Source organism: Aethalodelphis obliquidens, unplaced genomic scaffold (genome assembly GCF_003676395.1).
Source record: "Aethalodelphis obliquidens isolate GAN/ISIS:26980383/991018 unplaced genomic scaffold, ASM367639v1 scaffold33, whole genome shotgun sequence".
NCBI lineage: Eukaryota > Metazoa > Chordata > Mammalia > Artiodactyla > Delphinidae > Aethalodelphis > Aethalodelphis obliquidens.
In genome coordinates this window covers 12374427-12388167 of record NW_020837977.1, presented here as the reverse complement: position 1 = coordinate 12388167, position 13741 = coordinate 12374427, and the positions used below count along the sequence as shown (strand labels likewise).

General features: G+C 34.6%; 1 protein-coding gene across 3 annotated transcripts in view; it reads left to right on the top strand.

Annotated features, from left to right (window-relative positions):
* The window catches only part of YTHDF3 (YTH N6-methyladenosine RNA binding protein F3), a 33455-nt gene that overhangs the window by 5541 nt on the left and 14173 nt on the right, over positions 1 to 13741 (top strand). For all 3 annotated transcript variants that reach the window (XM_027128010.1, XM_027128009.1, XM_027128012.1), the window contains 2 exons: positions 1076 to 1161; positions 9623 to 11212. In XM_027128010.1, coding sequence (XP_026983811.1) covers positions 1076 to 1161; positions 9623 to 11212 — 1676 coding nt within the window. The remainder of the gene's footprint in view (positions 1 to 1075; positions 1162 to 9622; positions 11213 to 13741) is intronic.

Below are 13741 nucleotides of genomic sequence, written 5' to 3'. Positions count from 1 at the left end.
GAGGGGCTTTTTTTTGTTTCCAAGAGATTAGTCGATTAGTCATAAGCTTGTTTATGTGGTCCTAAAGTAATTTTTAGTCCTGTTTGGATCTTGTAATATTTTATGTGATAATAATATCCAAGATTATTAAATACTGTCATTGAATACTCAGATGAGATGAGGTAGGTACTATTAATAACCTCCTTGAATAGAGAAGTAGTCAGAGTTAGACAGGCTAAGTTACTAACTAGAGATTCCCCCAACTTCTCCGTGTTGGACTTGGGATTCAAACCCAGGATCTTTTTACCTTGAGTCTGTGCTCAGAGGCACTGAGACAGTGTCCAGAACAACAGCTTGATATAGAGCATTTATGGAAGTGATCTCTGAACAAATATGGCATTATAAATCACTCTGACTGGTTTTCTCGTATGTTGCAAGAGTAATCATGGTTATCTTTAGTGTCTTAGTTTTATTTATACTTTCTTGTGAAAGTCTTCATGGTTTTTTGTTTAGAGTAAAGGCCCTTTTTATTTAGATTTTTTTATGATAATATTTATTTATTGTGATATTGCTTCAAGTGAATTTTAGCCACTTTCTTTGACTGGAGACACTTAAGATATTTATTTTAACGTCGGTTACCAAACAAGGTTACTTATTTACCTTTATTGGACTGAGTAGTAAAGTGATTTAACAAAGGTAGAGAACGTTCAGAAATCTATCTTGTCAATAACACTGCTTAAAGTGGTTATTTTAGATTCAAACATAGCATTAGCAAACCCTTCCAACATTTTAATTTAACTGCTTACTACAGTGTTGAAATTGGGATATTTACGTTATGTTTTTAGTAATGAGAAGTGTATATATACTTTGTATTTATGTAATCTTGGGCCTATATATACAAGATTTGTAAGTTTTTGGTGGCACATAAATATTTATATCCAAAATTAAGTTAATCCTAAAGGGGGTTTTTAAATGAAAAGAACAAAGAACGCAGGATAAGTTTCCGATTTGATTTGAAAAATATTGAAAATATTAGGTTATTTTGTGAGTTTCATAAAGATAATTACAGTACATCTAATACAAACATATTTTTTAGTTTCAGTACAAAACGGTTCGATTCATCAAAAAGATGCTGTAAATGATGATGATTTTGAGCCATACTTGAGTAGCCAGACAAATCAGGTAAGTGTGACAGTCACATATTTAGGAAATTAAACTTACGTTAGTATTAATTGATTTTTTTAAAGTAGGTATTTTAGTTGAATGAGGCGAACCCTAACATGAATTAACCCAGTGTGCCTACATAATAGTGAATAGCAGCTGCAGGCTTTTGGCACAAGAGGGTTCTTTGGAAATTGGAGATGGCTGAAACTAGATTATGAAATACAGGGATATGTATGTATTGTAGTTAGATTTTTTTTTTGACTGTTGAATTTAATCTTCTAATGCTGCCGCCATATCTTCATAGCTAAAGCACATTATAAGGTTTAATTAGCTAGAAGTTTGTGGGAGAAGACTAGTTTGTGCCTGAAATTTTTCGTTAGTATAATTAAAGTTTTAATATAACCTGGTATGTAATCTGGTAGCATAGGAAATAGAATTAAAGATATTATAAACACACTTGTTTATATATTGTAGGCATGGAGAATTTCATCAAATCAAATAACTGGTCGCTTTTGAGGTTCTTCTGTGTTTGAATTTTTCACAAATAATCTTGTGATTTTTGTATATAGGAATAATTTATATTTAAACATTGACCAAAAGAATGGTATTTCTTAGTCTCTGTATACCAATTCTGCATCTCTTTCTGTTTGTTAATAAAAATGTCACTACTAGAAATAAATTTTAAAAAAAACTTTCATTATTAACCAGTTTCTTCAGAGAGAACATTCTGGAATGAAACTGCTTTGTTGTTTTGCTTATAAAAAGACATATGAAAAATGTACCTTGAAATCTTAACCTAGATTTTTTTAGCTTATAAAAGAATAAGGAACCAAATATTGTTACAGAACTTTGCAGTTGCAGAGAAAATTTGAAAAAAAAGTAGTTTCCAATTTGTGGAATGTACAGTTATTTTTAGGACTTTGGAGAGCCATGGTTATGTTCAACCTGATCTACATTTATTTCTCTTTAACCACCCCCTTCTATCTGTTGATCTACATCCCTAGCGTATGTTGGGAGGGAATAAATAAATAAGAAAAAATAAAAATGGGTGATAAAAATCTATGAAAGTTTGGCTACTTTAAAAAAAATGAAAAAGTTCATTTCATTCTTATGTAATCTACCTTTATGATCTCAATAACAAATTTACTTTCCACCTAAAGGTTGTGAAAGAATATATCACTGGAAAATAGGGCAAGATCATTTGTTGTGAAGTGTAGTGCAAGTTTTAAAAGAAATATATTCTGTTCTATTTGGTCCCATACAGTAATCTCAGTTAACATCCTTATGGCAGTGTTTCCAACTTTTTTGAGAAATTCTGATATAATGAGGTGTAGTAGATATTCTCCTAAAAAGATCTCCATGATCAGATAAGTTTGGGAAATTTATTTGGTTTACATAATTGTTTTTTGCTACTTGATTTTATACTTTTTGTATTTTAATGTAAAATGATTTTTTAAGACAAGGGTATGGTATGAATATTCTCTGACTGACTTGTTCAAACTCTATTTTCAAGAAATTTTAATGGATTATAAATGTTTGAGAATTGCTACCTGTGAGAATCTTCTCGTTTTATTTGGTAACAGATGTTTCATAATTTATTTGTCACAGGGGCTTAGAAGATTGGTTTTTTGGCATTCCACAGAGATGCTTCAGGTCTGCCTAGGGGAGGGTAACCTGGATCCTACCCGTGCAGCAGCCAGAGCTGTGCTTTGCTTTTCATGTGTTTTTATATGTTGGAATTCTGCATAAGATTTCACATAAAGTGTTGGAAAGTCATTATTTTTTAAGACTATAAGGGCATTTACCTTAGTGAACCCAGTTTTTAAATTGAATCATAAAAGTTTCCCTATGTTGGGGCAAAAACATCTATAAAAGGTTTGTTTTAATGTGATGTTTAAATGGAAGGTCTTACACTTTATATTAATTAAATCACTTACTGATGTTAGCATCAATGTAATGTGTTCTTTAAAGAGAAGTCTTAAAGTTTAATACCAGTACGGCTATATTTTGCCTCCCTCTCCTTGCCAGTGCTGATGAATAGGTTTTCAGCAATTATCTTTCTGTAATAACTAAAAATAATTGTCTAACCAGGATACATATTTACCTTTTAAAGAATACTAACACTATAGAATATTGAAAACTGGGTTTATTGGAGAGCAGAATTGAAAATTATCTGAAATCTTAAAGGTAAGCTGTACAGAATTTAAATTTATCGTAGTTACTTAGCTAAAATAGAAAAGTTTTTACAAATTGACCTTTTAAAGTACACTATTGAAAAGTGGATTTATTGATGAAATATCTAAAGTAATTATTTTCAGATGTAAAGTTATGCAAGTATTTGTTGTACTGACCTAGCTGAAATAATTGGCTAATTAAAAAATTTTTCAACTAAATATACAGGATGTCTTTAAAATTAAATCCCTTCTTCTGATTTTAATATTACAAATAATAAAAATGATATTCTTTAGTCTAGAAAAGTTTTTAATGTTTGTTTTATATGCTTAGATCTAAATCAAATCAAACCCAGGGATGCTTTAAAAACAGGTTGTTGGCCTTTTACTTCTGTGGCAGCTTATTCCATTTTCTCATGCTCAAGTTCTCAGGGAATAATTTTCATAGTAATTTTAAAAGTAAACGTATGTCCTTCAGGACTTAAAATTAGTTCTCTGTAGTTCCTCGGAATAATCTGACGATTAAGTTGATTAAAAATTCAGGTTTAATTGGTACTGTTCAAGATGCTGTGTAGTTTGTGCATATACATTTGAAGAATAAATTGAAAAAAATGAAGTTTGAATTGGTCTGCCTGTATATATGGGGAAATAAATTCCTAGCCATGCTTATCAGAGAAGAGGTATAGAGAACTAAGACAGTAACAGATTTTTTCTGTCCGTGTTATTACTGCCCTTAGGTAAGGTTTTCATTATCTCTGCTGTTGGAATGATTTCTTAACTGGTAATTCCATATTGCCACTCAGCAGTCCTCTTAAAGTCCAAGTCTGTTGCCGTCATCATGTTAAAGACTTACCAAAGCTTCACCACAGTGGATATATTCACTATATGGGAGCCCTTAAAAGGGCTCCACTTCCCTCCCTGCCTCATCTTTGGTCAACTTTATCCATGTAACTTATTTAGGGAATAGGACTTCTTATTTTCTGAAAATATAAGTATTTTCTGAATATTTTCTTTCATGATCTCAAGCTTTCCATTTATATATATGATGTACACACACAGACTCTCATGTTTGTCACTTCATGAAGTCTTCTGATTTTCCAGTTACTTGCCCCCTCCTCTTTGTACTAGAGTTTTTGTTTTGCTTTCTTCTTATTTCTGTAACAATACCTATCAAATTGCAGGGTAAATATGTCTTCCCTACTAGACCTGTGAAGCGTTCCAGGTCAGAGACCATGTCCTTTATCTTATTTTCTAGGTTATCCAATGTACTCAAGGATTCTAGGTTGATTCTAGGTAGACTGGCACTGTATCTGGCATGTAGTAGGCATTCATTAAGCATTTATTGAATAAGTAGATTAGGTTAACTGCTAGAATTAGGGAATGAAGAAGTATGCTTGATGAAATATTCAGATTAATTGAGTATAATGTATGATACATTTTTTCTTATGACGTCTATGTGATTAAATATGCATCTTTTTTACTTTTTGAGAAGTACAATAATATTTTTAAAATAACAGAAGAAAATGTACATAAACATTAAAAGTATATTAAATTTCACTTAACTTTTTGTTAATCTAGTAGTTAGTTCTGGGGTTTGAAGTACCTCAGGTTCTTAATGGAAAACAGTTTCCGTTTTTCTATGCAGATGTGCTGTTTTTGGTGAATAATACCTCAACTGTTTTTTATTGAACTTCTAGGACATTGTACAATGTTCTTTCTTGGAAGTTTGGATATTTATGAAGTAAAAATAGGTATTAAGTTACTATAACTGAAAGACTCAGTTATAATTGAGTTGTATTAAAGTGTCCTCAGGTCAGAACAGTAATCATGAATTTTTTCTTAGTATTGTTCAAGTTTTCTTTGAGATAATAGAAAAACAATTGACCTGACTCACAAGGCTAAGAAATGATAATTATAAATGATTTTGAAATTCAAAGGAAGAGTTTTTCATCTTTTCTATATTTTAGTTTTCAAATTAAAACAAGATTAACTCCTATACTTCAGTATAGCACTTTGCAGTTAACAACTAGATTTTTAAAGATATGTAATTGATTACAGCATTTTACCGACGAAGAAGCAGGGTTAGAGAAATTAAATGATCTGATGATCACTGACATAGAAACTGCAAAAGTAGGGAATAACTACTGTTGATTGAATATTTAGTGTGTCCTAGGTACATTATCTTTATTTCTTTTTAATATTCGAGAAAACTCAAGTTTTAAGTAACTTGATATTGGCTTCACACAGCTGATAAGTACTGGGTTGGGATTAGAATTTAGTTACCTCGTGGCTTCACATCCACCTTCAGGTTGCGTTTCTAAGTTTATGCTCTAGGTAAAGGGTTTGTGGATCTGTTACTTTACAAGTATGTTTCATTATATCCATTGATTATTATATATCATTTTTTATGTGTACATATTGTTATTTTCCCCTTTTCAATTAGTCTTTTGAGTAAGAGGGAAGTGCCAGACATTTCATATCACTTTCTTAAAGGTTATATATCTTTAAACAACAAAGTAAAATTTCACTATTACTGACCAATTTCAGAATTATGAATAAACTATTTTAAAGTGATTATTTGGACATAAACTGTTAAATTGATTGTACCTCGTTGTACCAGGTTTGAAGTAAAAGGTGAAAGAAAGTTTTGAGTTTCTGTTTTCCATCATCAGTAGGTGGAAATTTTGTTCCCCTTCATTCCACTTAGCTAGCAATTAAAAATCTATCTTACATTTAGCAGAACGTTTAAAAATATTTCCAATTATAATTGAAGCTCTGCTAATACAAAATGTGTTGACCATATCTTACTTTTAAACGTTAGTAGTTTCCTACAGCTTTGTTCTTACTAGAACCCAAACCAAAACCCTTGCCTTTTGGAAGGAGACTGCTTAAGTTACTTTCGTAAAGCTGAGGAAAAAACATCTCATTCAGCTAAAACTACTGAAAGAATTAGGAAATAAATAGCATTGTTTGATAAACAGGAGAAAGCAGGCCATTTATCCAATGTACTCAAGGATTCTAGGTTATCCACTGTACTGAAGGATTCTAGGTTGGTAGCATAGAAGCACTGTGGATAGCTCTGTAGTCAGGTAGGGACAGCAGTTGCATCTCTGCTCATTAGCTTGAGCTGACTGTTTGACAAGGCCCTTGTGATTAATGGAGCACATTTTAAAGTAATTTAAACTTACCGTTTTGACAAAATTAGTAGTTTAGGGGTGAAGTAGTAAAACCCATGATTTAAAAAATAATTGAAAAGATATTTAATAAAAGGCCCCACAACAAAAGGGTGTGGACCTGCTCCAGCCCCAGAAGTGGCAGAATTGGTGAAAATTTGTTACCCATTTAATCTAATAATATAGCTTGGGGGGACTTTTTTTTTTTTAATAGGAATCAGTATAAGATAATGTGTTAAAACCGGGTTGACAGACTGACCCAGGGACCAAAACTTGTTTTCTTTGAGGAAACCCTTGAGCTAGCAGCTTTCTAAAGGGTTGTTAAAAGAAGATGAATATGGGACTGCAACCAGATGCTGTATTGGGCTTTTGCAGAGCTTAAAATATTTGCCTTTTGGCTCTTTAGTTTGCTGATTCCTGAGTCATGTGATGGATATAGACAAATTAGGAACCTGATGTGTAACTGTTGCGCAAAATTCAGCATTTGTGAGGGTGAAGTAAGAATATTCAACATAAGTTACGAGTATAATTTTGCAAACACTTTATCATGATGAATGAACTTAAAAATTTTCCACCTTGTCTGTTTTTCCACTCCCACATCCAGGTAAAGACTTACTAAATCCAGATTTCAACGCCAACATTCTAAATTAAAACTTTGAAACTGAAACTGATTACCTCCATATTCAACTCAGCTTCCTTATTCTTCCCTCATGTGGAATATATTCACTTCCCTGTGCAATGTGTCTTTAACTGTAGGTTTTCTTTTAGAATGAATATTTTATATCAGTATTTTTCACAATGTACGCATTCAGTAAGTGTTTGGTTAAAAAAGTAATAAAGGGAAACCTTTAATAACTCCAAAAAAACTTAAAAGTTAAAAAAATCTTGATTGTGTATGTTCATTAATATTGGCTAAATTTTGGGGCTTTCTCAACAGTGACTTCAGTATGAAGTACTATGAATACTTTTACTTTCAATAAATAATTTGGTGATTGAATTATAAACAGGTGTGTGTGTGTATATCCATGGCTACTGAAGCTTACTCATTATTAATTTCTTCAAGAATTTTTTTTTTTTCTTCGAAAACCACTGTTGGTGACTTTGAGCTTCCCTCAGGCTTCATTTCCTTCATACTAATATTGTGAGCATTCTTTGAATATATTTTCAAATATGGTTAACAGTTATCCAATATAGTTAAAGAATATGTTCAACTAAATTAGTAAATGATTGACACATATATTTCCAGTTTTGAATACAGTGGAATATACTTAATATCAAATGTGTTTAAAGTCTTTTTTTTCTTTAAATAATGCTGACATAGTTGTTTTTTGTTTTTAAGTTCAGGTTTTACTGAAAACACTCAGTAAATCTATGTCTTAATTATTAACTTAAATGCAGCCTTTATTTGATTCTCTTGTCATTTTTATTTAATTATATGAGAGTCATTTGAAAAGGCAAAATATGAAATTAGCTTTCTTATGGACAGTGGACAGTTTTAATAGTTGTAAGGTATGTCACAAGTAACTTAATAGTAATAGTAAAGCATTTTAGTTTTCAATAATAGGCCTTTAAAAAATAAAATGAATTCCAGGTAGTATCTATGATGTAATTGTCACATATGTATATTGATATACTTTCTTGAGTGGGAAAGCAGTGGCAGAATAATCCCAAGAGAGTAACAGCCAAAAAAAACCAGAATGGATTTGCTCCATTTTGCACTTTGCTCCATTGCATTCTCCACTTTGCTCCAGGGAACTTAGAATGTCTATGTAAATAAAGTGAATAATCAGCCTTCAAAATGGTATTGACCCTTGGGAGGGGAATACAAATTGTCTTGACTAGATATTAGCTTAGTTTTTTCATCTTGCTTAATTTTACAAATTCTGAAGCTCTGTCCAAGGCTTTAAAAATCACACCTAAATCATAGAGTGAAAATCTATTACAGTTGTCCCTTGGTGTCCCTAGGGGATTGGTTTCAGGACCCCAGCTGATACCAAAATCCACAGATGTTCAAGTCCCGTATATAAAATGGCGTAGTATTTGCATATAACATGCACATCCCCCTGTATACTTCAGATCACCTCTAGATTACTTATAATACCAAGTACAATGTGAGTGCTATGTAAGTAGTTGCCCGTGTGGCATATTCAAGTTTTGAACTTTATGGAAATTTTTTTCCTGAATATTTTCGCTCCATGGATGCAGAACCTGTGGATTGGAGGGCTGGCTGTATCAGACATATTTTTGGCATAAGAAATGTACTTTCAAAAGAAATCTGGAGAATATTTTATTTTTTACATTGGCTAGTAACAAATTTGACTGAGTTTTTTCTTTAATAAGCTTTGATTTTTGGCAAATCACTAAATGGATGATTAATTTTATTCAAAATAAAGGTCAGTTTAATTACAGTAATTCTGGAAAAAATGATAGGAACTTAACTATTTCTAAATTAAAATTCTGATTAGGAAGGTGATAAATTTGTTACGTAAAATTTAGAAAATAGGCACCTGTAACCAACCATTAAGAAACCATTAGGATTTTGTTTTCTTTTTCAAAATGAGCAAGGCAAAACAAAACAAATATGGATCATGCTCTAAGTATGATCTTGAATCTTTTTTTGTTTTTCCTCTCAGAGTGTGAACATTTCTCTATTCTAGTTTTTCTTTATGAAAGTACAAAATTTAATTGCTGAACTGGATTCCATCATAGAGATAAACTGTAATTCCTCTATTGGGCATAGTTTCCATGTTTGTTTAATCCTTGCACATAAATTTTTTGTTCATCAGTTGCTAAAAATAAAGCTAACAATCAGTGTCTCTGCAAACTTTATAAATCAGTTTTGTAGAAATTAGAGTATTTTTAAATCGTGCACAGAGGATCTGGCTCTTAAACAAAAATAATCCCTACCATATCCCTCCACCCACCTACCCCCGCAAAAAAATACCCTGTAATTTCATTACAGATAAAAAGTCATCAGTAAAGTTTTTCCTTGATAAAACGATTTGAAATTTTAACTTTATCTGGAACAAGTGCATCTGTTTTCCATTTATTTAAAACTATTTGATTTTACTCTTTCAGATGTTTCTCTGCCCCCTAATCTTATTTCTGTCCTGATTGTGGTCTTTTGTTTTCCAGAATAACAGCTATCCACCAATGTCAGATCCATACATGCCTAGTTACTATGCTCCATCCATTGGATTTCCATATTCTCTTGGGGAAGCAGCATGGTCCACAGCTGGAGACCAACCTATGCCATATCTGACAACCTATGGACAAATGAGTAATGGAGAACATCATTATATACCAGATGGTGTGTTTAGTCAACCTGGGGCATTAGGAAATACCCCTCCATTTCTTGGTCAACATGGATTTAACTTTTTTCCTGGTAATGCTGATTTCTCTACATGGGGGACAAGTGGATCTCAGGGACAATCAACACAAAGTTCTGCTTATAGTAGCAGTTACGGCTATCCACCTAGTTCTCTTGGGAGAGCTATTACTGATGGACAGGCTGGATTTGGCAATGATACTTTGAGTAAGGTGCCTGGCATTAGCAGTATTGAGCAAGGCATGACTGGACTGAAAATTGGTGGTGACCTGACAGCCGCAGTGACAAAAACTGTAGGAACAGCTTTGAGCAGCAGTGGTATGACTAGCATTGCAGCCAATAGTGTGCCGCCCGTTAGCAGTGCAGCGCCTAAGCCAACCTCCTGGGCTGCCATTGCCAGAAAACCTGCCAAACCTCAACCGAAACTCAAACCCAAGGGCAGCGTGGGGATCGGGGGCTCTGCCGTGCCACCACCTCCTATAAAACACAACATGAATATTGGAACTTGGGATGAAAAGGGGTCAGTGGTAAAGGCTCCAGCAGCCCAACCAGTTCTGCCTCCTCAGACTCTAGTCCAGCAGCCTCAGCCGTTAATTCAGCCGCCACCATTGGTGCAAGGCCAGCTGCCCCCGCCGCAGCCGCAGCCACAGCCGGGAGCGCAGCCGCAGGCCCAGCCTCACCAAGCACAGCCGCAGCCACAGCCGCAGCCGCTGCAGAATCGCTGGCTCGCTCCTCGGAACAGGGGGGCGGGCTTCCACCAGAACAGTGGAGGGGGAGGTGAAAACTTTGGTTTAGGTGTTGTTCCTGCCAGTGCTTCACCTTCAAGTGTAGAAGTGCATCCAGTGCTGGAAAAGCTAAAGGCCATAAACAACTACAATCCCAAAGACTTTGACTGGAACCTGAAGAATGGACGGGTGTTTATAATTAAAAGCTATTCTGAGGATGACATTCACCGTTCCATTAAGTACTCTATCTGGTGTAGTACTGAGCATGGTAATAAGCGTTTGGATGCCGCTTACCGTTCCCTGAATGGGAAGGGCCCACTCTATTTGCTCTTCAGCGTGAATGGCAGTGGACATTTTTGTGGAGTGGCTGAGATGAAGTCTGTTGTGGACTATAACGCGTATGCCGGTGTCTGGTCTCAGGATAAGTGGAAGGGCAAATTTGAAGTTAAATGGATCTTTGTCAAAGATGTTCCCAATAACCAGTTACGGCATATTCGCTTAGAAAATAATGACAACAAACCAGTTACCAATTCAAGGGACACCCAAGAGGTACCCCTAGAAAAAGCTAAGCAAGTGCTTAAAATAATTGCTACTTTCAAGCACACCACCTCAATCTTTGATGACTTTGCACATTATGAAAAGCGTCAAGAAGAGGAGGAAGCCATGCGTAGGGTAAGAGTACAGTGATTTTTGTGTGTAGGGTCTTTTTATTGGGGTGGTGTGTATGGATTGTAATCTTTAATGCCTTTTAATATTACATTCGGAGTTTAAGAACTTTACTCTGAAGGCAACCAACCACTTAGCTTAAGAAACAGAACTCTGCAGACCCCCGTGAAGGCCTCGGATGCCTTTCCAAGGGTAACCCTTACTCTGAATTTGCTTCCTGCGTGTTCATACTCCTCAGGTGATAAAGGTCTTTATTCTTTATCAGAGCCCTGAGTTGTGCATTTGTAATTAAGCAGACTTAAGAACTGGCTAGGGATTCTAGTCGCTAATCTTAAACTTTAATTTTACGGGAAAATGTATTTGGAGTTTGAGACAAACAGCTTTTAAAGTACTACATATTTTGTATTTATGATAAATAGATATTTTCCCCCAAGATTCCTGAGGCTTGTTCATAACTTGTACACTTAAAGCACTTGTACAAAATATAGTAAGGATTTGACTTTATAGGAAGGCAGCTTAGAATTGAGAAGTGGACTTAAACTCTGCAGAATTTGATTTCTAATTCTGTTATTTGCCCACTGTGAGACTCTTAAGGGAGATGTATCCTGAAGTTACACACTGTTTATTACTTGCGTCAGGTTGGCTGGAATTTGATCACAGAGCCCATAGAGCAGGACAGGCTGAGGAGTATTTTCTGTTCCAAGCTACAAAAGTAAATTGCAGAGTCCTATTTATAGGAGGGAAAGAGAATGGATGGAATAGGCAACTAGCAGATTTTTCCATAGACAATACATTTAAATTTCAAATGAAGCAGGGCTTAAGTTAGAATCTTCTCCAGTAAATTATGTTGGTTACTACGGAAAGCTTCTATGTAGAAATTAAGATAAAGCACGAACTTCAACTTTATCTGTATGTAAAACATCAGTGATTCGTTTCTGTTGTTTGTTTGTGTGCGCCTGAGTATCCTGTGGCTTTTTAGTCTGTACAGAAGAGGGAATTGTTCAAATAACAATCCTCACCGCTGAATAATGTTGAAATAATGATCCTGCCAAACCTTATGGCATATAAATATCAATTAGGGTGCTCCCTGAAAATGCAGCTTCTTGAGACCCACTCAAGGAAAATCTGATATATTTGATAAGGGACCTGGTATTGTTACAGGCACCTCAGGTGATTCTGGTGCTAGTGATTGCTGTACTGAATTGTTAGAAATTTTGCTTTGGAATAATACGTATGACTCTTAAAGGCCCTGCTCAACCTTTCCAGTGAATTGCTGAATATAATTGAGTTTTCTCCAGGTTAAATGTGGGAAGTGAGGGAAAAAGGAGGATCAAGAGTAGCTTCTGAGTTTTTGAGCTCAGCAGTTGAGTAGATTGTCCCACTGTAAGTGCCTTTACAAATAGTGAATCAGGAGAAATGATTCAACTTTTCTTTTCTTCCATCACCCAGGACAGGTCACCTTGTACGTCTTCCCACACTTCTCCTCTACCCAGTCTGAAAATTTATCTTAGTTTTATTTTTTTATTATATAATTGTCTCAGGAATTATTTATGTTTTATAATCATATATACAACAATGATTTAAACTTTATTTTTTTATTTTTTTTTTGTGGTACGTGGGCCTCTCTGGTTGCGGAGCACAGCCTCCGGATGTGCAGGCTCAGCGGCCATGGCTTACGGGCCCAGCTGCTCTGCAGCATGTGGGATCTTCCCGGACCAGGACACGAACTCGTGTCGGCAGGAGGACTCTCAACCACTGCGCCACCAGGGAAGCCCTAAACTTTATATTTTTAAACTTAAAAATTTTACATTTAAATTGTTTCATGGCTTACTGCCAGTCTTTTTATAATGTGTCTGAACCCACCTTTGACATTTTAATTTGGAGCCTAGCTTGTTTTATTACCATCATCTTTTTTTTTTTTTAGGAAGAGTAATTTGATGTAATATATTTATTAAGCGCTTCTAAATCCCGAAAATGCCTTTCTTTGGCCATGATATGTGAACAACAGTTTTATTGGATATAGAAATCTTGGGTCACAGTCTTTTCATTCAGGCTTTGTTTTATAGTTTTCTATTTATAGTCTATTATTTATAGTTTTATATTATGGAGAAGTCTGGGGCCAGCCTAAATTTTCTTTCTTTGGAAATAACTATTTCTGTCTGTGTGCACAAAATTTATTCTTGCTATGTGAACATGTATATGGAATGTGCACAGTATGGGTCTCTTCAGTTTTCCTTATTCCTTCATCTGTAGGCCAAATTTGTTTCTTTTTCTTTTTCCTAGTAATGTCAAAAAATATATTGAATCTTTGTCCTTGAATGCCATTGGTTCTTATCTTCATTATTTTTCTTTGTGTTTGGAGAGTTTCTCAAAATTGAATTTCCATGTCATTGATTTGATTTACTTTGTGTTGGTTCAGTGATTTGTGAGGTTTTGTATTTTTCAATGACTGTTAGTTTGCTTACATTACCACACCTAGTTCTCCCTTCACACCTGTTGTTTTCTTACCTGAATCCCTTGTTCCAGAGTCCACTT